The sequence below is a fragment of the Mixophyes fleayi genome, chromosome 1 (assembly GCF_038048845.1).
Source record: "Mixophyes fleayi isolate aMixFle1 chromosome 1, aMixFle1.hap1, whole genome shotgun sequence".
Taxonomy (NCBI): Eukaryota; Metazoa; Chordata; class Amphibia; order Anura; family Limnodynastidae; genus Mixophyes; species Mixophyes fleayi.
In genome coordinates this window covers 35,906,714-35,933,090 of record NC_134402.1, presented here as the reverse complement: position 1 = coordinate 35,933,090, position 26,377 = coordinate 35,906,714, and the positions used below count along the sequence as shown (strand labels likewise).

The following is a 26,377-nucleotide window of genomic DNA, read 5'->3' as shown; positions in this document are numbered from 1 at the left end:
ATAACCACAACTGCTTCTCTGGTATCTGGGCAAGACCTTTGGAGAAACAGCAACTGCTTTCCCTGGTGTTATCTGTGGAATTATAATACTCACCTAAATTCCAACTGAAGAACAGACAAGCAATAATACTTGTAGGCTGTAGGACCGGACCTGATTTTCCTGGCATGTCTCGGAGGTGCGTCTGCAGCGATTCTAGTTTCAGGACCTCGGACAGCAACGCTGCAGAATATATTGCTGGGGCGCGTCTTAAGCTGTGTCAAACAATGGGGGAATCCTGCACAGAAAGCATGTAGAAAACCCTGGCTGGCTCTTAATCCTCCTAATTTAATGAGGCAAACACTGCTGTGAAAATCAGGCTAATGGGTATATGCTAAGAAATGCACTTGGCAGAGATTCTGCTGTCTGTTTTACTCATAGTGGTTTTCATCGTGTCTTTAATCGCAAATTTACTGGTGCTGATATGCTTCTTGTACAGTGCCGAAATCCGAAAGCAGGTGTCTGGGATCTTTCTTGTCAACCTCTCCCTCTGCAATCTCCTTTTGACTATCCTAAACATGCCCTCCACTTTCCTGGCTATTTTAAATCAGCAACAGCCGTTCGGTGACTGCCTATGTAAAGCTGTGGGCTTCTTGGAAACTTTTCTGACTTCTAACACCATGCTCAGCATGGCAGCTCTCAGCATAGACAAATGGATTGCTGTGGTGTTCCCTTTAAGTTACACCAGCAAGATGAGGTATAAAGACGCAGTCATCATGATGGGCTACACCTGGCTCCATTCACTCACCTTCCCCTTGGTCTCTCTCTTCCTATCCTGGTTAGACTACAGTAGCATGTATGCATCTTGTACACTGCATGTCCAGGAAGCCCATGAGAGGAGACGCTTTGTGGCTTTTACTATCGTGTTCCATGCTGCCAGTTTCATGCTCTCACTGGTTATATTGTGTTTCACTTATTTAAAGGTGCTGAAAGTGGCACGTTTCCACTGCAAGAGGATAGATATTATTACCATGCAAACGCTTGTATTACTTGTAGACATTCACCCCAGGTAATTGACTTATCCTCTCATCTCTTCTGTTTATATAGTGTGTATTGCAGTTCCTTTGTATATTTGTGAATTCAATTTGATATAATGTATACACTCCTTAATAATCATCAATATAGTTAGAAAATATATCTTGTATACCTTTAGCATAGAACATGATATACTAGTACCTTAGCTTAATTCTTCTACTGACCCTTGCTCATAAACAGCATCCAGATTAGTTTTGGCAGATATGACAGCAGTTTGAACTTTTAGATTGCCAAATATGAATAACAGGCAATATTATAAAGATCAAATATGACTCATGTATTGCTAACACAAATTACGAATCAATGTTATCGGTAAAAGCAACATGACGTGACATATTTCTAATGAAAACAATATAGTAAGCATCTATTTATCGAAAATAGTATAATACTGTTTTAGAAAATTTCAGTTCGAAGAACTCTTCTTGGTATTGGCATGGATAGAATCCAATACATGGCACCCTGAAAAGCTTGTCTTCTGATTCTATTCTGTGCCATTAGGTATAAAATAAGCACTGTAATCTATAGTACAATCATGCATTTTATCACTATAGAATTTGTTTAATAGAATTAGGATGGACATAAAAAATAAATACTTATTTTAATATACTGTAATAAACTATGCCACCATGGTCTTAAAATTATAATAGCCTCATAAAAAAAATTGCAATCTATAGCAGAACTGCATGGATTGGATTTAAATGCTTTATCTTACACAGTCACATTACATAAAAGGATAGATTATCATTATAGAACAGTATGTCATTTCTTTTGCCAAGACACAGTTTTTAAATTGACTTTAATACAATAATAATCATCACCTCTGTTGTTCCATAGTTGTAATAAGTATGAATATTGCATATAACATTGACTTTATATTATGTAGTATCCATTTGAGATATAATTTTTTTTAATATCACCAGTTTCTAAACAGTAATCTAGGAGATGTTTACTATAGATACGCTGTCTTTTTATTATATGTTGTTGATGCCCACTTGTAGAGATGATCAAAATTTTCGAAACTGTTCGGCGAAATATTCACCTCATTCCGCATTGAGCCGTGAAAGTTTTAATAAATTGACCATCCTTGTCTCAGCTCAATTCCTAGATTACCAATTCTGCAAAATGTGACTTTAAAAATACAGTGCTGAATGGCATTCTGTGTAATGATGAAGTAAAAGCGTAACTAGCCTGTTCCGCAGAAAATCTCCATTTGCATGAAATTTTGCCACAATTTTGCCCATCGGTAATGCACTATTCATACATAAAACACACATATGTTGGATCTCTAGTTTGCCTGCTGTTACTGTGTAATCATGCTGAACATCTACCTTGCAGTGTGAAGCAGAGATGTCTGAGTGAGCAAAAAACAAGACGGCAACGTGCTACAAAGAAAATCAGTATTTTTATAGGATCATTCGTCGTTTGCTTTGCTCCATATGTTATCACAAGGTCAGTATCTATATGGTTTTCCTCTGTTAACGAGAAATTGATGAGTCACAATTAACATGAATACTGTTTGATTACCTGTAGCTTTAGACCAACAGTTTGAAAGATGGTGATTTAATCCTTTAAGTATCCTCAACAATTGCAATATAGTTGTAGATTCCATTCAAATCTATTGGAATTGGGGCCAGCCAGGATGATAGTGTTAATGGGTCCTAAAACCTGCTCGTAACGTCAGCTGGACTTACAGAAGTTATAGAGAAAGTAGAGAAAGCTGGTACAATAAGGATCATTTATGAACAGCAAAAGTACAATAAAACTAATTTTGGACTGTGCAATAGGAGATGGGATGACCAGGGTTGTTTTGCTTTGTGAGGATTAGGTGCAAAAGTATGGATTAGCTGTATGAATACATATAATTTTGCTCTGGTGTGAAAAACTGAGATTTCGTTTGGCTTGATGAGATTATTTAAAGTCGTCAATGTATTTGTTCCTATACTTAGTAATAATAAGTAGTTACCCTTCTATGGAAAAGAACATTGCTATGTGATTTTAGTCTTAGATGTGGCGAACCGAGCGGTATTTTACGAGCAAAACTGAAGATAAATGAAGGGTGTGAGCCTAAAGTGGTGGCAGGTTGGACTTTGATCCAACTGATGTATTTATTGATTCCGCCACGCAAATTTTCCAGAGCATACGTCCGTTCACAAGACAGACTGATTTTATGGCTTGTTTCCAAAGATCGTGAGGTGGACATGCAGCTTAAATTGTTCTTGGCAGACAAGTAGACACACTCATGCATTCCATTTCATTAGGGTGTGCACCCAGGGAAAATCTAGAGAGGATACTCTGTGCCGTGGTGTAGGCATGTTTAGCACCGCCTAAGGTGAAAATATCAGACATTGCCAAAATGTTCTCAATGATTATCAAATAAGCACAGCCATTACTTTGCTGCTGTGTCTGGTGGAGGAGGATTTAAAGGACTATTAATAGTCACACTGCTACCGCATCCACAGTTGCTGTGGAGTGAACTGTTGAAATGGTGATAATAAATTCATAAATTACCAACTTGTCCCTCAGACCTCTTCATGTGCCCACAAGATCTCTCCGCATGCTCATCAGACCTCACCAGATGCCCCAAACAGACCTCAGATTTCACCAGATGTCCCTAACAGACCTCTCCACATGCCCATCAGACCTCACTATATGCCCCAAACAGATCTCTCCACATGCCTATCAGACCTCACCAGATGCCCCAAACAGACCTCAGATTTCACCAGATGTCCCTAATAGACCTCTTGATCATCTGACCTCTCCATATGCCCATCAGACCTCCAGATACCCCAAACAGATCTCTCCACATGCCCACCAGATGTCCCTAACAGACCTCACTAAATGCCCATCAGACCTCACTATGCCCCAAACAGACCTCTCCACATGCCCATCAGACCTCACTATATGCCCCAAACAGACCTCTCCACATGCCCATCAGACCTCACTATATGCCCCAAACAGATCTCTCCACATGCCTGTCAGACCTCACCAGATGCCCCAAACAGACATCAGATTTCACCAGATGTCCCTAACAGACCTCTCCACATGATCATCAGACCTCTCCACATACCCATCAGACCTCCCATATGCCCCAAACAGATCTCTCCACATGCCCACCAGATGTCCCTAACAGACCTCTCTACATGCCCATCAGACCTCACTATATGCCCCAAACAGATCTCTCCACATGCCTATCAGACCTCACCAGATGCCCCAAACAGACCTCAGATTTCACCAGATGTCCCTAATAGACCTCTCCACATGATCATCTGACCTCTCCATATGCCCATCAGACCTCCAAGATGCCCCAAACAGATCTCTCCACATGCCCATTAGACCACTCCACATGCCCATCTGACCTTATCAGATGTCCCAAATAGACCTCAGATTTCACCGGATGTCCCTAACAGACCTCTCCACATGCCCATCAGATATTTACACGTGCTCATTAGACCTTAACATATGCCCCAAACAGAACTTGCCACATGCCCATCATATTTCACCAGATGTCCTTTATATACTTCTCCACATGTCCATCAGACCTCACCAAATGCCTCGAACAGACCAGTCAAAATAGCCATCACACCTCTCCACATGCCCATCAGATTTCACCAGATGCCCCATACAGACCTCTCCACATGCACATCAGTTTTTACCAGATGCCCCTTACAGACCTTTCCACATTACCATCAGACCATTCCACATTGCCATCAGATTTCACCAGATGCCCCAAACAGATCACTCCCCATGCCCATCAGACCTCTCCACATGCCTATCAGACATCACCAGATGCCCCAACCAGACCTCGGATTTCACCAGATGTCCCTAACAGACCTCTCCATATGACCATCAGATCTCTCCTAATGCCCATTAGACCTCAACATATGCCCCAAATAGCTCTTGCTACATGCTTATCATATTTCACCAGATGCCTCGAACAGACCTCTCCAAATGCCCATCAGACCTCTCCACATGCCCATCAGACCTCTCCACATGCCCATCAGATTTCATCAGTTGCCCCTTATAGACCTCTTCAAATGCCCATTAGACCTCTCCACATGCCCATTACATTTCACCAAATACACACCCGTCACACCCCATGGGTGTTGTCAGAATTTGCAGTTCATATAAACATCAATTGTATTCTGGGCCAAAACTGTTTACTTCATCAGTGTCCCTTCATGCACTTATTTGTAAAACTATGTATGCAACCTTCAAATGTCTGCATGTTTTCCTCACAGCTTAGATACATTTTATTTGCATTGCCTATATATAATCACATATTGGGCTTTCGCATACATTAGAGTTCAAAAGCAAAAAAGTAAGTTGTAAAGTGACAAATGTCACCACAGATTCTCCAAACTCTTAGAGACTACACTGGAATTCAAAAGACAATAATATAATTTAAGCTATTATGACCAAACAGCTTATCATCAAAAAAGAAAGCCACAAGTAGTTTGCTAATGTATAATTGTTCGTGCATCATAAATAATTATCATGGCAGGACATTTGATTTATACCTTAATTAATGAATTAAATGTTGTTGTTTTTTCCTCTTCAAATTAGTAGTATTTCTCATTGCTTTATTCTCCACAGTTAGATTTGTGAGTTAGAGGCGTGAACTAGTCCTATATTATATTGGTAGTTATCCATGCAGGGATCATATACTTAGAGTTGATGCGATGAAATTCGTGTCTCTTGTCATAATAGTTAAATTGTGTGATTGATCTATGAGTGGTAATTCCATACTCTCTATCTGTCAGAATTGTGCGTGATAACCAGTGTCATCACAGAAGCAGCTGAATCACTATCTCTACTTGATATCTCAGATTAGAAGATATTATCACACCATATATTTAAAAGAGATTAATGTTCAGTGAGTCTGTGTGTCACAAATGACAAGATTCTCTTGGCACTGAAGACTGCGTTTATCACACCAGTAGGTGGAGGGTTTTGCTACACCAAAACATGCAATAAGTTATTGTTATATAAGAAGTAGATCAAAACATCAGTATGCCTTTAAGCATAGACTGGACCCGATGACAGATTTAAAATGAGTTGCAAAGGCTGTTTATGTGAATAGCTTTAAGTCATTGATGGGCCATAGGTGACACGCAGCCAACAGCGGCCTGGTGAGCTTTCACTTGCAGCCCGTAGCTACTTTCAGAAGGGTGAAGTCACAGAATAAGTCATGGCTCGGGCATCATGTGATAATAGCAGGTGAAGTAAGGGAAGCACAGCGTCATGTGATCACTGCAGGCATGAAGGCACACTGCAGGAGGAGGAAGAAGCAGTGCAGTTCAGAGGAGGAGGAGGATGGTGTGCAGTGCATTCAGAACCCTGAGATCTTCCCTCTTACTCTATGGGAAAGACTGTGATTCCTGATCCTGACTGACAAGGTGCACTTTTTGGCCAAGGTCACACTAATTAGTGGTAATTAATTGTTAATTAGTAAATAGGTGCAGGTAAGGAGTCCGAGTGATATAATGCGGAAAGCTGAAGCCAGTTTTTGAGTTTGAGCGATCTTGAGGCATGTGGGACATTTTGTGGCATGTGCGATTTTGAGGGTGCTATTTGTTATTTGTTTTTTTTGCATTTTTTTATTTTTATTATTTCTTTTGGAAGCATCCAAATGTCCCGAGAAGAGGAGGAGAAAGAAGGGAGCAGTGTAAAAGAGATGAGGCGTGTATGGTTAAATGTAGTGTTTTAGCATATTACTTATTCCTCAGATTAAGGGTAATGTGAAATAATGTTCAGTGACAGCAGAAGATCAGGACAATGAGAGATGGCAGAGGCCTTGGATCCTTGTTCTAGAGATTATTATTGGATGAATCTTTGGGTAGAGACATGGAAAGAAAAAATAAGATGTTGTGGGAAGAGGCAGTCAGATAGAAAACAAGAAGCCACTTGTAGATGCCTTCAGTAGGGAAGTTACATTACTCAGCTTCTCTTGGGTCTTATAACATGATATCCTTGGAAGATCAAGTGAGAGTTCCGGAATAGAATCATTTGTAAGAGACTGACAAAGGCAAAATAACAACACACAATTGTTAACAGGAAAGAGAACGAGGCAGAAGTGCCAGTGACCAACAGGACAAGCAACAACAGAAGTTTAACAGGACGGGCTTGTGATTACTCCAGGGACTCAATAAGACAGCAAGGAGGAAGATGTGATTCTTATCCCTTCCAAGGGTAGCATCAACTGGACACTGGACCGCTGAGAAGAAATTATAGCCCCCGATGCAGCAGGACCTTGGACCCTCCCCTATCCCCTTGCCTTGTGGGGTGTGACCACATGGACCAATAGGAAGCTATTGGTCTGCATAGTCTCCTGCCAGCATTTCCCTCTCACCTATAATATAATATAATATTTTTCAATATGCGGCGATAACACAGATTTTCCATTGCAGCTTATTGCAACATTAGAAAATCTGTGGACATCGCAATTTATTATAACGATATCACTGGAGCAGCTGAGTGATACTGCCCGTGAGCAGAAAGGCTTTACTTAACGCTTCGCCCAGCCAGTCTAGGTGCCTACAACCATGCTGATTGGCTGGTTAACGCATGTGCAGTAAAATGAAAATTCTGACTGTTCCACTTAATGAAAAAATAAAATAAATGAAATAAAATAAAAAAATTGTATTTAAAATAAAAAAGAAATAGCAAAAATGCTTTATTTAAATACCGCCACGGTCCATGTTAAATAGGCTTTCGCTGCAGAAAGACAGAAAGGGCTAGATTTACTAAACTTTGTGTTTGAAAAAGTGGAGATGTTGCCTATAGCAACCAATCAGATTCTAGTTATCATTTATTTAGTACATTCTACAAACTGACAGATAGAAACTGATTGGTTGCTATAGGCAACATCTCTACTTTTTCAAACCCGCAGTTTAGTAACTATACCCCCTAATCTCTTTGCCAAGCTTTTCTAAATTTAATATATAGACCCCATAGTCATCTTCACTTCAACATTATGCAATGGAAAAATCTATCCTAAGCATTCCCATCTCCTCACTCCCCCATGTTTCTTGTTCACACCATAACAGTCAAGAAGAGATACATAAATTTCCGACAACACAAGTAAATAATTAGGCTTAGACGTGGCTTTGTAAATTTACACAAAAGGGGATTACAATACCATCTCAGATTGGCAGCAAGATATTCATACAAAGAGAAAAAAAAGAAATATGTGTTCTTTAGGGCACTCAATGGCTTTTGGATCTTTTGTACATTAATTTTACCAATTTTATTAATATGCATTAAAAAGGGGAGGGTTCTTATATTAACTACTAGCGAAATGCGCGTCGACAAGACCGCCTTATATACAAGGGAAATCTTTCAGGGGAAATAAAGCTACAATTATGTTTTCTAGCGAAATATTAAAAAAGGAAAATGTTAATTTTATTGACCTTGATATGTGAACTGCTAAAATGGCAGCTAATTGCTGTCAAGCCACGTCACTACATTAAATAATATATGTAAAGTTTACTTGGACCTCCTATATTAACTTATTCCTTTATTCAATATTACAGAGTTTGTGCTTTAGTTTTTTCCAAGTCATGACATTACCAATAGACTGTCTTCCTACCATGTGTGTAATATTTTGATTATTGAGTAATAATTGGTTTCACTGTGTGAAATTATGTTCTACTATGCAATAGCTTATATTACACACTCCCTTCAATTTTACTCTGTAAGTAGGGAATCAAAAGTCTGTTTTTTTTCTGCTACATAGTATTAGCTTTATTTCCCCTGCAAGATTTTCCTTGTATATAATGCTGTCTAGTTGTTTATAAATTAGTTTTTTTATTACACGTCCACAGCAAAGGTTCTTTATCTATAATGGACTAACACTCTATTCCTAGCCTGTAACTTTATTAGCACTGACTGTATGAGAGTAATCATACAGCTACAAGTTTAGCTGATTTAGGGACGCATGTCATACAGCTAAATACATAATTTGTTCTATACTGTCACCCTTAAGCATTTTATATTGAAATAGAGCAACCAGAAGAACAAGTAGTTCAATATTTGTTATATAAGAAATGAGGTAGGGAACGTGGAGTCTCGCAGATGCGCGTTTCGCTAGTGCTTTTTCAAGTGATTTTTTTTGGTCTTGAAAAAGCACTAGCGAAACGCGCGTCATCAAGACAGCCTTATATACAAGGGAAATCTTGGAGGGGAAATAAAGTTAATACTATGTATCAGAAAAGACAGACTTTTGATTCCCTACTTACACGGTAAGATTGAAGGGGGTGTATTGCATAATAGAACATAATTTCACATTGCGAAACCAATTGTTACTCAATAATCAAAATATTACACAGATGGTAGAAAGACAGTTTATTGGTAATGTCATGACTTGGAAGAAACTAAACCCCAAACTGAGTAATATTGAATAAAGGAATGAGTTAATATAGGAGGTCCAAGTAATCTTTACATATATTATTGAGTGTAGTGACATGGCTTGACAGCAGTTAGCTGCCATTTTAACAGTTCACACATCAAGGTCAATTAAATTAACATTTTCCTTTTTTAATATTTCCCTAGAAAACATAATTGAAGTGGAGTTAATATAGGAACCCTCCACTTTTTAATGCATATCAATAAAATTGGTGACTTTAATGTATAAAAGATCCAAAAGCCATTGACACATATTTCTTTCTTTTTCTCTTTGCATGAATGCTAGTCAAGGTGTGGGTGCACCCCCCTTATAACTGTTATATACGTATTATACCACTAAATCCATTTGAAATTTCATAAGGGGTTAATGACTTTACTCAGTGCGGTGTGTAATACTCTGTGGCTGCAAGATCTGTTAACATAACGTTGGTGTGCAAATAGGTAACAAAGCCCAAAAAATGCATGTTTGTGCTTGTCGTAAAGTCATTTAACTACAGATGTCTATGCATACTCTTGTTACACTGTTCTTTAGTTGACCATCTTCATTTATAGCTTTGAATGAAACTATCATCTAGGATTCCTTGTTTCCCTACATACGTCTCACAAGAATGTGGGCATTAACATGTTTTGGTTTTCAACTCGTGTTATACTCAGCGCATGTCGCACAATATCTATTTAATCTTCAGCATGTAGTGACTTGTCCACCAGGGACTATTGCAATATTTTGTTTTTAGAGCTACATATGCTCTAGAACAATAGAATACACAGACATAACTTGCATCTTTCTGCTTATATTGTTCTACCATACAATTTCCATTATTAAAAATTGACTATTGTTAAATCCTCTCACTTGCTGTAAAACAGCACCATTATGAGAATACATTTGATCTGATATCATATAATGTTGTTGAGACTTTACACCAGGGTCCAAAGATCCTTAGCTACATGATTGCAGTGTTTGGTGACAAAATAGCTGCTTGTAGCTTTCTTACTTACTGCATGCTACCATATTTCTAAAAAAGTTTATCATATATGACTTGTGGTGCATTGGTTAGTATTGTTGTCTCACTGCGCTGGGGTCATGAGTTCGAATTCTGACTAGGGCCATATGTGTGTGGAGTTTGTATGTTCTCCCCGTGTTTGAATGGGTTTCCTCCAGTGGCTCCAGTATCCTCTTACCCAGTCTACAAACATACTAGTAGGTAAATTGGATCCTGACAAAACTGACCCTGATGTGTATAATTTGGATGGTCAGCTCCACTTGGATAGGAACTGATGTGAATGACTACATGACTTTGTACAGTGCTTGGTAAGATATTTGGCACTGTATAAATGAATAATAAATAGAACAAGTCACTGATTTGAGTCAATACATGAACTACTTTATTAGTAGAAACTTATGACAACTGTGCATTAAAATCTACAGAAAAGAACTTTGTATAACACAGTACAATCGTTAAAACTGTTCCGTGAAATATTAACCTCATTCTCTCTCATGTTTATTTGTACAAAAATTAATGAAGGTGTTTAGAGTTGATCCTTACAAAGCTCTGCATCTAAATATTCGCTAGACTCCACATTTGGCCACAAAAGTTTGCAGAATTTGACCTTAAGTGTCCCCAGGCTGCTCCGGCCATACCGTATGGCAGGAGTCGATTGACCATCGTCATTCCAGCTTTCTTCATAAACTAAAAATTCTGCAGAACTGTAAAATTCTATTGCCAGAACTTTGCACCTCTGAAAAATGGTATGAAACTAACCGTCACCTTTGAGATAGATCATCACATACAAGTCACACATGGGCAGCACGGTGGCTAAGAGGTTAGCACTTCTGCCTTACAGCACTGGGGTCATGAGTTCAAATCCCAACCGTGGCCTTATCTGTGTGGAGTTTGTATGTTCTCCCCGTGTTTGCGTGGGTTTCCTCTGGGTGCTCCGGTTTCCTCCCACACTCCAAAAACATACTGGTAGGTTAATTGGCTGCTAAAAAATTGACCCTAGTCTGTGTGTGTGTGTGTGTTAGGGAATTTAGACTGTAAGCCCCAATGGGGCAGGGACTGATGTGAGTGAGTTCTCTGTACAGCGCTGCAGAATTAGAGGCGCTATATAAATAAATGATGTTGATGATGATGATGATGATGTCAGCAAAACCTATAACGAAAATACTGATTTGTCAATTTCAATTGTAAGAATAGATGTGTTCCTATGGAGCTTTAAAATACTGTACGTATATTATTTATCTAATGACTATATCCACTTTAAATCATATTATATGGCGGGGCATTGTGGATTGCTGAACAGTATATGTTTTAGTAAAACACTCTTGATGAAAATCAGCAAGCATTTTCTTGGCAAGCCATTTAAATGCAAACCAGTTTGTTGTTAGACAGTTCTTCAACCATAGCAGTTTTTACTGATTAAAAATCCACAGCCCATAAATTGACCTGAAAATTGATTTTGTGTGTTTGTAAATGCTAATGAGTGTGTGTGGTTCAGAGGTACATGGACAAGGTGGTGTGTATTTTCGTGCTTCTGCTAATCCACAACATGTTCAGTTTATTTAACCTGAGAACAATACAGTTAGAATCTTCTTTACAAAAGAGCTCGTCATTGTTTCCATAAAATTATAGAATGCAGCGCCTCAAAATAAGAAAATTAATACCACAGCGCGTCAGGCTAAGTCAGTGCTCTTAAGTATCAAAAAAAATCCATAAATCATTTAAGAAAAGAGCCCCTGTAGCAGCTTTATTACAAGATATATGTAATGAGAAAGCAAGCTAGTAATTATAATGTTGTTTTGTTATTGACAAACTGTAAAGTTAAGCCGTACACTTTACCCTTTTCTATATGATATCAATTATTTTCAGAGTTTAGCTTCACCTTAATTCCACCCTGAAGTTTCTGGCCACCAACATCCAAAGTCTCTGGTTCAATAGTAATCATACTAGGACTTGAGGCTGCTGATGCAGTTGCCTTTCAATGACCAATCAGCAAAATAATTATTGCTGCAAGGACATGGTGCTGCATGGAGATGTGGTAAGAGGTGGGTTTGATTGTGGCTCTGCTGATACCTAATCCAGCATGAAACCCTCCACCCTCTATGTAGTCTTTAATGCATAGAAACAGGGATGCAGAGCCTTCATTACATCTTCAATATATCATTTATCATTTAGTATTGCATGTTTTTTTGTGCTGTGTGCATGCTTCCCAACATTCCCAGTTTAAATTTTGGGAAAGCTGACCCTTTGCTCCCACAATGAAAATGGGAACTTCATTATTAAAAATGTGAGTGTTGGGGGTGGTATATCCATGTGACGAATGCAAACTGCTCCATCGTGTCCTCCACCTAGATGCTCTTGGTCGACAGACGTCCTTGGCTAACTGTGTTCAGGCCCAGTATGGTAGCCAGTAATTACCATCTTAGTGCTTAATGAATTGATAGATCACAATCTCATGAACATTTATTCAGGCCACATAATATAAGATGTTATCTAAAGATATATACCAAGATTTTGCAACGCATTTATATATGTATATCAGGGCAATGATGATGAAACTCTATGGTAGAGCGGCTTGGCACGAGTTTTGAAACCATCTCCTCTAAGATGTTATGTGTTATGTGTGACTATGTGTTTGGAGAGTGCTTATAGATAAACATCGGACAGCTCATGCTGTGGAGTTGAGTGCTGTTTTATTTTATTTATTCTGGTACATTTTGTAGGCCCATTTTTGCTGGTTTTAGACTAATGAAGTGACAATCATTACACTTTGGCTGCACTCTATTTCTTTGTTTTATTTAAAACTTTGTACAGCCCGGAAATGAGGTAAAGACACAGATGTCTTTAACTTAAGTCTTGGTGTTTCAATAAAAAGAGAATTTTGCACTGTGTATATAAAAGAGTCAATAAAAGAGGTTAATTCATTAACTTTATCACTTGGACATTATGAACTTTATGAACAACTTCACTGTGATAATGATTTATGGATAGTACATAGCACATTTAGTCTCTCTCTCCCTCCCTCCCCCTCTCTATCTCTCTCTCTCTCCCTCTCTCTCTCTCTCTCTCTCTCTCTCTCTCTCTCTATATATATATATATATGTATGTATGTATGTATGTATGTATATATATATATATATATATATATATATATATATATATATATATATATATATATGGGTTAGACGACTGCACTTCACTTACTTCAGCGAGTTAAATTACACCAGTCCAGGGCTTTGGTTTAAATAGCCTCAGCTAGTTCTACTCATTAGCATGAAAACAAACAAAACACAAATAAAATCCTTGCCATCTGGCTTCTAACTAATACATAGGTCCCACACATATACAAAACAACAGAACTTATAGATCATAAATTGCAATAGCTCTTTGGAGCTCCTCCACAGGTATTGAGCAGTTGAACAAACTGCCTAGCAGCCTTTTAACAGCACCTCATCAGGTACAACTCCTGATTAGCTAGCAACATGCTAGTTCTATGGAAAACCCAAAATGGGCCATATTAATGGAGCCCACCCTTCTCTCTCCATTAAAACCCCAGGGACCCTTATACCAATGTTTCCCGGGCAGACTTTAGTAGGGGTCCGACCAAATTCATGGCTACCCTTTCGAACAGAACCTCAATAATGGGGAATGGAAGATTTTTATAATGTGGCCTAGGAGCATGGTATTGACACTCAGGGCAGGATGCACACTAATCAGATCCCCTGGCCAGAAAAAACTGCTGCAAAAGTATTTCTCTACCCCTAGATGCCCTGCAGTTATGTGACCATGAGCCAGGTCTAACACCACTGTTCTATAGGCCTTAGGAACTATTTGCTGTTCCACAGTATCCTCTCCCTTTTTGGACATTTGATACAATAATCCTTGACTCAAAGCCATGTGAGGATACGATAATCTATTATCTGGCTCTACAGGGTTTCCATCATTCACTTTTACATTTTCTCTAGCCTTTTAAAGAGTGGGGTCCCTTAACTGCTCTGAGGCAAACAGCACTTCAAGTTCAGGCATACAGTCAACTGGATCACCAACATTTCTTCCTTCAGTATGAGGTACGTTATCCTGCGCTCCACTGCTGCCTTTGTTACTTTCTGAATCCCTGAGCATATTTAAAAAAAGAGAACACTTCAGATAATGGGAAAGATATATATGTATATATATATATATATATATATATATATATATATATATATATATATATATACATATATATATATATACATATATATATGTTTCAATTATCTTTATTTTCTTTATTTGTTGTTTGTTGTAGCTGGATTAAAAGCCTAGGGCATACAGAGTGGTACATCACAGACTTTATTTTAGTGCAGAAGAGGGAGTGAGCAGTTTCAAAAATCTGACATAGAAGGACCACAAGCAGGTACCGGTTTAAATACCACCTGGGATATTCAAAACCGCATCACTGCTTAATTTTGCATAATTGGTAAGGGGAAATGTGGGAGGGAGAGTAGGAGAGGGGTCAAGGGGGGGTTGTGCAGTGGAGGGTTAGTGTACTGGGTTGGGGTGCAGGAGAGGGTGACCCAAAGTGGCGAGTATTTTGGGTTAGTCCCCACATGGGAGAGTTATTATAATGGAAGCAAGGTTCCCATATTTTGTGATAGGTAGCAATAATATTTCTGAAAAGATCAGAGATGTATTCCATTGAAGAGATGCACCAGATTCAGTATAGTAATATGCTCCTAGCTGGTGGGTCTCGGACACTAGTAACATGTTCAGTTATATCTAGGGTTCTATTCCGAAGTAGAGAAATGATTGGACATTCTCACAGTATGTGGTGAAATGTACTTATTGTTCCACAGATTCTTCAACACATGAAAGATGACTGTGGAAGATAACTGTGGGAACTAAATTCCATCCCGTGTATATCTTGTAGACATCCTCCCGGGTTACAATATTGATGGATGACTTTGCAGTTCTTTGTCTGATGATTGACCATTTCTGAATGTCCAGAGAGATGCCCCAGTCATATTCCCACATAACCGCATGCATTTTTTCAAGGATTTAAGTGTCTGTTGATAACATTGTGTTATATAGATTCCCCGATTTGACAGATTTCACTAGATTCAATCTATTTTTTGTTCCTTTCCATCTGAATTTATCACATAATGCTAGCAGTGACATTTATGTAAGTTTAGGGTATCTTCTGCTAACATCCGCAAAAAGTGTAATAATTCAGAACAGTAAGATCATGTTGGATGGCGTTATGTAGTGGAGTATAATTTGTTTGCTATAATTAGCATCTAACACCTGTATTACCAAAGGCAACTTTAAGTTAATTATATGATAGATAAGGATTACAGTCCTTCTGGTGTTGTCTCAGGTTTGTCTTATAGGAACAAAATGCACGTGGCCTGGGTCACTCATATAAGGTAAGAAAATATTTAGTCTGTTATAATATCTTGGCAAATAGTTTAAGGTCAGGGTTTAAGAGAGAGATCCTCTATAGTTGGTACATTGTCTGGGATCTATGTTGGGCTTAGTGATCACTATGATTTTAGAATGGGTTGTTTCTGGGTAAATATATTAGTCCATGAATTAGGGAAGACATTACAGCCCAGAGCTTTCAATTGTTTTGCGACTTTTTAAAAAACTATGACTTCTTCTGCAGTGTCATGGTTAAGCTTCTGGATGGAAACTGAATCCCGCTTAGGAAGGCCACAAGGAACCAGATCATTTAAATGTATACTTAATTATTCTGGGGTCATACAATAGTTGACTTTCACTGCCATGATGGCTTGGATGCTTTTTTGACTCTCAGTTTATTTGTCAATAAAGGGCCTCATTTAGTTGGACGCAAAGTCAAAGTCAGTCGACCACAAAACCACTATCACGCATGTGCAGCAAACACCATATCCGCCTCCATCTCGGACGCAATTTACACTTGCGACAGCTTGCGGCTTACTACAGGGGAAAGGGAGGAACACGGAATTGTGAAGGGGTGAACTTGTATAATATAGACTCAGGGAGTGTAGATCCTTGACGCAGTAAGGCGCAGACGCAACACAAGTCAAAAATGTACGTTAGGAATTAGGTGGCGCAAATAGTTAGCTAGCTGCACGAACTGATCACAGTTCGGTAGGGTATTACGAGTGGGATGCAACTGGGTTTGCATGCCACTCATAATACCCTACGAAGCTGCGGCACACTCCCACTCATACACGTCTTAGACGCACATTGCGTCCAACTCTAAATGAGGCCCAAAGTGTCCACATTATTACCTTTTCATATCATCTTTGGTTTAACCAATATAAGCTCCATTCTATCTTGTAAACCAATAATGTGTAGAGTTCACCTCTGAGTTTGATAGATTTTTTTCTAGCAGTACTCTGTATGGATTTGTAATAATTGTTGCCACCTTTTGCTGTTTTACATGCAGTGAGGTATATTTAATTATTGAGCCTCTTAACACTGCTGTGAGCTTCCCATTTTGTAGGAAATTGGTATTCAGAGTTTACATTAAAATATTGGAGTTGAGCAGTTATAGTTTATAGAAATAGGTATTTTTTGCATAGTCTAATTTAGTCTCCAAGATGGACATCCTCTCGGAGAAGACACAATGCCTAAACAATAGAGTGATCAGATCATGGGTTTGAGAGAATGTTAACCTGAGTGACAGTTTCAATAGAGTGGCTATTTCCCATGATAATGTCTATACAGGAGTAAGAACAGTGAGTATAATGAAGAGTGAGCAACAGCCCTTCATGTGTGAAACAGGCCACCCTCAGTCATGTACCGGCTGAGAAACCTAGGACCAGCAGCCATGTATGATGTGGCTTTAGAGCATGACCTGTCCAGAGGCTAGGAAGGGATTGTACTATAATTGTCCCATAACAATAGCCAATCCTTTTGAATTTTGTGCAATTCCTAAAACAAAGCTGTAAAATAATACAGATTGGCCTGAGGTTGAGCCATAAATATTTGTCAAAGTGATATCTTGGTAGCCTACTTTTCATGTGAAAATAACGAAGTAGCCATCAGTGTGAAACTAATAGTTGATTAAAATGAAGGGTACGGAGTTAGGGATTAGGATTGCCAAATCCTTTTATGTCAACATGTGAGAAGAGCCAAATGTTGGGAATTCCCAAGTGTTGGGAATCTCCAAGATGCCAACGAGGGACACCTATTCATCTTGAAATTGGTTTTCTGCAAAAAAGAAAGGTCCTTAAGATAAAATGTAATTTACTTGGCCTACTAAGACCTGCAGCATCACAGCCTTATTACTGATCATGTGTCACTGTAGCTTACTTACCTTTGTGGACTCACATGAAGCAGACTTTGTCACGACATCCAACCATAATTCACCCACACCTACATCCTACAGCACATTTGGCGCTGTTATCTGCTGTATATATAGCTGGATTCTAAACATTCTGGTTATCAGCGGGTATTCCAGCCTCTGGACTTTCACTAGATCTCCTGATTATTGGGTGAATCATTTCACCTGCATCACATATAGCATTGTTTCCCAAACCCAGTTCTCAGGTACCCCTAACAGTGCTTGTATTACATATCTCTTTGCTGGAGCACAGGTGTATTCATTACTGACTGACACATTTTGAAAGATCCACAGGTGGTCCTAATTATTTCTGTTGTGACCTGAAACACCTGCACTGTTAGGTGTTCCTGAGGATGGGGTTTGGGAATCACTGACATATAGTGTCCCCACACATGCTTCAGGTAAAGTGGAGCCTACCATCACCATCAAGGGCTTGCTGCCAAATGTTAGCCTGGTGGGCGAGACTTGGCTCAGCCTGGGTGGCAGCTGCTCCCCAGCCCAGCCAGTCACTGATCACCATGCTTCACAATTATTCAAGCTCAGCAACTGGCCACAACTAAAGCTACTTCTATTTCAATACATCCTTCTGTGATTTAATATTCCTTATGCACCACCTAAAGTCAATTCATTCTATTATTCAGTCTTTACCATAATTATTTTTTTTTTACATACATACTTCTATCTAACTAGGTCCTTTATTATCTACAATATAAGTGTGTAAATTCCTTAGGTTTTGTGATTAGTTTAATTTCACACTCATCCTCTTCTTGATCAGTCCGCATTTACTCTACGCTGGAAGGATTGATCTACCCCTTATATAGCCAACCCCAATAACTTTTAAGCATCTGTCCTTGTCAGTTTAGTCCTAATGTGTTTATTATCTATCAATGTATATCTGTATTTTCCAAACAACCGTATTTCGTTAAAACTAGAAGTAACTATCGTCTTTGTTGAAACTAGGCCATGCATAAATTTTAACTTGTGTGTCATATTTCTTAGATGAGCTTTCCATTTTTTAAAGATAACAATTTATTTTGATTCTAAAGCATAAGCCTGTGAGGATTTATTTAGAATATTTATTAGTTAACTGGCATGTTAAATGTTGTTTGCAGCTGTTTGTTTTGAAAACAGGGCTATAATAATGTAAATTAATTTAAACAGCTGGTATGTGATGTATTTGTTCTATAAATCCAGTTTAAAGCAAAACATTTACTAAACCTTTTTTTGCACTAAACTAAGCTTGGCAGTAGTTGCCAATGTTTTTCGAAAAAACCCCAAATAAACTTATTATATCTTTTACGTTTCTGTGATGTTAATAACATTGGTACAGAGTCCCAGTGTTACCTTCTAGGTAACAACCTTGGTGATCACATGTAACAAAGAAAAATACAATAATGAAATTTAGCTCATTACTGTAAGAAAAATGATTTCACAGTATGTGAAAAAATGGGGTCTAATTAAAAATACCAAAAAGATGGGACGGATGCAAGATCTCGTGTCATCTGATGGGTATAGGTTTTGTAGGTTCTGCTTCTATGTTAAAGCAGCAGCATGCATGAAAACATTGTAGGAGAATAGTGCCACCTACTGTTCCTCCAGTATAGTCACTCAAATAATACTTAGCCTGCAGCTATTGTTATACTCCAACAAAAAAGGGCAGATTGGGGTGTTCCTTGCTTCCTGTGGGCCAGGCATGTTCACTCTGCAAACACATGCAGAAATTACATTTCCTTTTGCAAGACAAGATATCTAAGTGAGCTTGATTGGGAGAAGGTGCACTTTTTGGAGGGACATATCCGGTTCAGTGGGTGGCTCTTTCCCATACTTGCCTACATTTGGCAAGCTGTATCCGGGACAGGGGCGTGTCTAGAAGGCGGCGGGGGTGGGGCGCGGCAAAACGCGTCAAATATGCTGTTTTGGGGGCCAAAATGACACGATTCACCACGAATAACGTAATTTTAGCCCCGCAATTGCGGGATGCGGGAGATTTGCCAGCTCTCCCGGGAGTCCGTGAGACCGACCCAATTTTCAGGAGTCTCCCGGACAGTCCGGGAGGGTTGGCAAGTATGCTCTTTCCTCCACAAAACAACCTGAATTTTATATGAGCTTTGAGATGGCAGAGATTGTGCAGACATCCATATGTTCAATGTGATGGATTTTGTACCAAACATGTGTGGTTTATATGGTAAATAGTATTTATATGAACATAAATACCAATGTAATAAAACACATGTGGTAAAGTCTGTCTGAATGGCTCCTTATTTTCATGAGTTATTTAAAAGATTAACAAGCAGCATTTTAATAAAAATAAGGAAATTTGGAAATCTATAATATGGGGTGGTTCTTAAAGGGCAGTGGGACTCTGAAGGGACATTTTCCACCCTCTTTTATGCACAGTTCCTTCTAGCCCGTAATACTGCAAATGTCCATGTAGAACTCTCTGCTTCAGGACACTTCCAAAACTGGGATGTTGGCTGTACAGGCGTAGGCGCTCAAAATAGGTGCGTTTGCATAAAATTCAATTTGCTGCATGTCTGCATATTCTACAGTTAGCAAATGAGTGTTGCTTTCTCGAACTTGTGAGTAAAAATCTGAGGAGTAACATGAGAAAATATTATATTTCTAGAAGAGTAGGAGAGATCTACAACAAATTTCCAGTAAGTGCAGAGTAACGAACAACAGTAATGGATCCGAATGTGCTTGGAATAAACACAGGTCACTCCTTATAATAAGTCATTACAGAAATATTCAGACTTAAGAATAGATTTACTAATTGATATTTACCTGCTGTAAATATTAAATATTTCTATGTTTCAACTAATAAATGTATTATTATTTATTACATTAGTTTTAGGGACATTTACGAACAAGTATGTGGGTGTAAATGTTGTCAGGACTGACAACATTTGGCAGGGGGCAAATTCGTAACTGACCCAGACATGTGAATTAGTGGTGAGGGTAGAGGACCTCAGTACAAAATCTAAGCAGAGGTACACAAGTGCCATATTTAATAACAGTTACCAGAATATGTTTTAGCCCCAGAGGTCTATGTACAAAAGTTTTATGTACAAAATTTCTGGGTATAAATATTACATGTATGTATTTATTTTTTTATTATTATTATTATTATTAAGCACCACCATACTGCATTGCTTTACAGTTGTGACCAAACACAGAAATGATGTTAAAGTTTGCATTAACAAACAGATAAAGACAAGAGGGTCCTGCTCACAAGCTTACAAATATTAAGAAAATACGAATTTGGTAAATGAGGTTTAAATGCCACAGATTGCAAATTGGTCCAGACATCTTGTAATAGAAAAAAGTGCTTTGTGTATATAGTACAGCTCCTATATCATGTGCCCAGTACACAGTGCTGCTCCTGTATCATGTGCACAATATACAGTACTGCTCCTATATCATGTGCACAGTATACAGTACTGCTCCTATATCATGTGCTGAGTATATAGTACTGCTCCTATATCATGTGCCCAGTACACAGTACTGCTCCTGTATCATGTGCACAGTATACAGTACTGCTCCTATATCATGTGCACAGTATACAGTACTGCTCCTATATCATGTGCTGAGTATATAGTACTGCTCCTATATCATGTGCTCAGTATACAGTACTGCTCCTACATCATGTGCTCAGTATACAGTACTGCTCCTACATCATGTGCTCAGTTCCCATGTCCTATCCCCAATATACAGGACAGCTCTTATGTCCTATCCCCAATATACAGGACAGTTCCCATGTTCTATCCCCAATATACAGGACAGTTCCCATGTTCTATCCCCAATATACAGGACAGCTCCCGTGTCCTATCCCCAATATACAGGACAGCTCCCATGTCCTATCCCCAATATACAGGACAGTTCCCGTGTCCTATCCCCAATATACAGGACAGCTCCCGTGTCCTATACCCAATATACAGGACAGCTCCTGTGTCCTATACCCAATATACAGGACAGCTCCCGTGTCCTATCCCCAATATACAGGACAGCCCCCGTGTCCTGTCCCCAAAATACAGAACAGCTCCCATGTCCTATCCCCAATATACAGGACAGTTCCCATGTCCTATCCCCAATATACAGGACAGCTCTTATGTCCTATCCCCAATATACAGGACAGCTCCCGTGTCCTACCCCAAATATACAGGACAGTTCCCATGTCCTATCCCCAATATACAGGGCAGCTCCCATGTCCTATCCCAAATATACAGGACAGCTCCCGTGTCCTATCCCCAATATACAGGACAGCTCCCATGTCCTATCCCCAATATACAGGACAGTTCCCGTGTCCTATCCCCAATATACAGGACAGCTCCCGTGTCCTATACCCAATATACAGGACAGCTCCTGTGTCCTATACCCAATATACAGGACAGCTCCCGTGTCCTATCCCCAATATACAGGACAGCCCCCGTGTCCTGTCCCCAAAATACAGAACAGCTCCCATGTCCTATCCCCAATATACAGGACAGTTCCCATGTCCTATCCCCAATATACAGGACAGCTCTTATGTCCTATCCCCAATATACAGGACAGCTCCCGTGTCCTACCCCAAATATACAGGACAGTTCCCATGTCCTATCCCCAATATACAGGGCAGCTCCCATGTCCTATCCCAAATATACAGGACAGCTCCCGTGTCCTATCCCCAATATACAGGGCAGTTCCCATGTCCTATCCCCAATATACAGGGCAGTTCCCATTTCATGTCCCCAGTATACTGTACAGCTCCCACATCATATGCCCAGTTTCATCCTTTACTATGTCCACTTTATTTATTTTCAAATGCTATTTGTACAGAATAAATGATAATTTGTATATAAAGGATCTTTTTCATAATTCTATAAACTACCACTTGTAGTATTGACCAGGTCATCCCCACAAAAAACAAACTGGTATGTTTAAAAAGTCAAATAAGGACTTGTGTGCAGATATTTTCCCATGAATACCGGTTAGTGAAGGCTGTAGCTTTTTAAATGTTCAATGGAGAAATAAAATTTAAATACTGTCACCTTCTGTTATTCTCGTTGCCTTTTATTGACTGCAAATAAAAAGTTCCTCTCATTCCTAAGGATGTGTAACTGTGCACGGAATGACTAATGCTGGGGAAATTTCCATATTATTCAGCTGTAAACTGACTGTGCATAAGCTTCACTTTGATCAAAGCTCCTTTTTTTCTGCATCTTTTCCAGGTTAATAGAGCTTCTTCCCTATGTAAAGATAAACAACTACTGGGGTATCGCAAGCAAGTGCCTGGCGTACAGTAAAGCTGCCGGGGACCCTTTTGTATACTCACTTCTGCGCCAGCAGTACAGAAAGGTCCTTCTCAACATCGTCAACAGGATATTGAAGAGAGAACTGTATCCCTCATCAGGCTACAACAGCTCTCTTGATACCGAAAATGACTACTGTGTGCACAGAGCAAGCTAAGAAGACATCACATCACTAACACAACATTCAGTAAGGCGTCACTTTCTCGGCCATTAAAGTGCAATGGTCAGTTTCATGCAGTGGGTGGAACTAATATTGACAATATAGCCTGTCGATTTGTTATCCCTGTGACTCATATAGGCAGTGCCTTAATGATGTCACTGGTTCCTAGCGAATTGATAGGCTGCATTGTGGAAACCACCATTTTGTGTGAGTAGCCCACAAAATGGTGGCTTCCACAATGTGTAGGCAACGGGACCATTTTAAACGGAAAGCAGATATTGTAATATATGGTGTATAAATAAAGGGACACCAGAGCTAAAATGCAAGTTGATCATGTAACATTCTCGAATACAATGTTTAAACATGTTCTGTTTAAACTAACAATGTTGACAAGCGCCACAGCATTGGTGGTCAATGATTGGTAGAACACTATGGAGAGGGCACATACGAGTTTCTCGTCCTACCTTCTGGAGGTGCTGGATTTTCCTGTTAATCTACATGATTCATCCTCTATATATGTATATATGAATATTTTAAATGGAGTCCGTCACATAGATAAAGCGGAGGAAACCATTTTTTGGTCTGAACTAATATTCATGACAGTACAACTTAGTTGTATCTCTAGCATCTACATCACTGCAGCACTTCATGTCACTGTTGCTATCGCTATCCATAAAGGGACTTAGCATATCTGTCAACAGTCCTGACTTCTAGTGGTGAAATGGGTCATGGCCTGTCTGAAAGGGGGCATTTTCTCACCAGAAATGGGCATGGTAATGGTGGATTCAGAATTGTGCCTAATTTGTAGCCTGAGACACCTTACCAGATATACTAATATAATAAAGAGAAGAAGCATTAAAACAAAACACTTAATGTAATGAAACCAAGGGGAATATTTACTAACATCCAATCAGATTCTGGCTGTCATTTTGTAGAATGTACTAAACAAATGATAACTAGAATCTGATTGGTTACTACAGGCAACATCTTCACTTTTTCAAGCCCGCAGTTTAGTAAATATACCCCCAAGTCTTTCTTCTAATGAAATACCTTTCAGTGTTTAACATTATATAGCATAACATTAAAAAGATCCATTTTCTTGTTATTACTTCTTTAAATTGTGACTAACGGTCTGAAGAGAATAACCATAGGTTCTACTTGTGAGTTATTTTCCTTTTTCTACATAATAACACTTTGTTAGAACATATATCCTAATTATTTATTTTCTACTTTCATCATAATTTAAATATAATGATATCTGTTCTTGGCAGGTTTAATAATTGTTTATATATAGTACAAAAACATGTTTTTTAAGATACGCTGTACATTCATCCAATCTGATCCTTTACACAGGTTCACGTGCATTGTTGGATCTGCCAATCAGGTGCCTGTTGCTGATTTAGGAGCAAAGCAAAAAAAAGGAGTCGATTGCTCCTGGACAAATCATGTTACAATGCAAGCGGTGCACATTAGTTTATTATTTGGCACGTAACGAAATACTGGCTGTTTTTTTCATGTAGCACACAAATACATGATAGCTGTAGCTATACACTAAAATTTAAAGTTGATCTAGGACATACCCTACCCCAACTATAAATCTGTTCCCACATTTCAAATATATCTCCCCCTCCAATGCAACATGGTTCTGCCCAAATGCTAACTCAGCACCAAGCCCCAAGTTGGTAAACACATATCCCTAATTTCAATCAAAATACTTTGAACTTTATAGACACAACTCCATTTACACTTAAACCCGTATAAAATGAATAACATTCAGTAGTTATTACATAATACATTTTAAGTGAAATTCTGTATTTCAACATTATTACCTATAATAACCTCTTTCTTGATCCCTCATAGGCCAAAAAAAATAGAGCTGAAAAATCCCTATTAAAAAAATAAAATCTACACACTAGTGCTGACTGCTGCTAAATTATGAAAGTCAGTACTTCCCTTCACTGGCAGTCAAACACAAAAATGTTCCAACACCAGCCACTTGTGATTTCCTGTCAGGAAATCATTTAACGGTGGCCATTTGTAGTGTGTGGATGGGTGATTTTTATGGGATTTGTTTTTGTTGTTTATTTCCAGTTTGTACTACAATGGATGAAGAATGAAGAAAAGAAGATTTTTCTTATTCAATAAAGTAGTGAACAAGTGATTGTTTTAGTCAAGTAAAATCTATTTGAAAAATTAGGTATGTGTGTTTTTTGTTTCACTCTATTGGTATATTGAGCAGGACACCACGCCGAGCCAATTAAAGAAAGAACAGCTGAATGTTTAACACATTATGTTAGGGAACTCTGTCTGTTCTATTGGGACCACTTGATTGGACGGTTGCCAGTCCATGGGTTCAAGTGGAGAGAAGAGCTCCGGTGCGTTTAATCACATGTATGGTAGCCTCTGGAACGTGATAGGACAGTTTTTTGCACCACTCCCTTCACACAAACTAAATTAATCTTAATCAAATTAATTAATAATTACAGATTGGTTGCTATGGGTTACTGCACATTTACAGTGTTCTAAGCCCATGAAAGGATAATGTTGCAGGCCCATTTCTCAAAATTGGCTCACTAACTCATATTATCAATATTCAATATTATCTCTTTATCATTGAGTAAGCAACTTATTTCATCATTTTAAGCAATGGGAAAAATGAGAGAGTGATATTAATAAATCCAGTACAAAATCATAGAAAGGGTGTGATGTTCTTATCTGACAGTGACTTTAGTCCCACATGTCTATTATATAATTCATCAAAGTTCTAGAATTATTTCTGATTCAGTAATAGAGATTATTATTACATTCTATTGACAAGATAACCATTCAAAAAAACAAAAGGAAGCAACCGTTTTTGAATTATCTGAACTTTATTTAAAAAACAAAAAACAAACACCAATTCCAAAAGGGGCCCAGAAATCTGCATCTGTGAGTATCCCTCTGTAACGTTGTCCTGTGTACTGTATATTGTTATATATAGGTACTAAATGTTTCTTGGAAAATTGCTATTTTTACTAATCACTGTAGTGCATAGGCTGCAAAATTCCACAGCGCTCCTGGTTTCTTTGTGCAGCTTATGTTTAACGAGTGACTGTAGATATAGAAAAATCAGATATCTCAGGCTTTATTCCTACATCTTGGCTTT

The 26,377-nt window shown here is 38.7% G+C and overlaps 1 protein-coding gene across 1 annotated transcript; it reads left to right on the top strand.

Moving 5' to 3' along the window:
* On the top strand, nucleotides 1-25,066 carry GPR78 (G protein-coupled receptor 78). The gene is made up of 3 exons (XM_075194378.1): nucleotides 1-1,045; nucleotides 2,407-2,520; nucleotides 22,992-25,066. Exons 1-3 carry the CDS (start codon nucleotides 378-380, stop codon nucleotides 23,227-23,229), a joined length of 1,020 nt encoding a protein of 339 aa, XP_075050479.1. The 5' UTR covers nucleotides 1-377; the 3' UTR covers nucleotides 23,230-25,066.
* Nucleotides 25,067-26,377: the final 1,311 nt, after the last annotated feature.

What these genes read in the sequence shown, in the direction of transcription:
- GPR78 (XM_075194378.1), top strand. Translation starts at nt 378, where the DNA reads ATGCACTTGGCAGAGATTCTGCTGTCTGTTTTACTCATAGTGGTTTTC. An exon ending in CTTGTAGACATTCACCCCAG is followed by an intron (nt 1,046 to 2,406) that starts GTAATTGACTTA and finishes TCTACCTTGCAG; the next exon opens with TGTGAAGCAGAGATGTCTGA. An exon ending in GCTCCATATGTTATCACAAG is followed by an intron (nt 2,521 to 22,991) that starts GTCAGTATCTAT and finishes CATCTTTTCCAG; the next exon opens with GTTAATAGAGCTTCTTCCCT.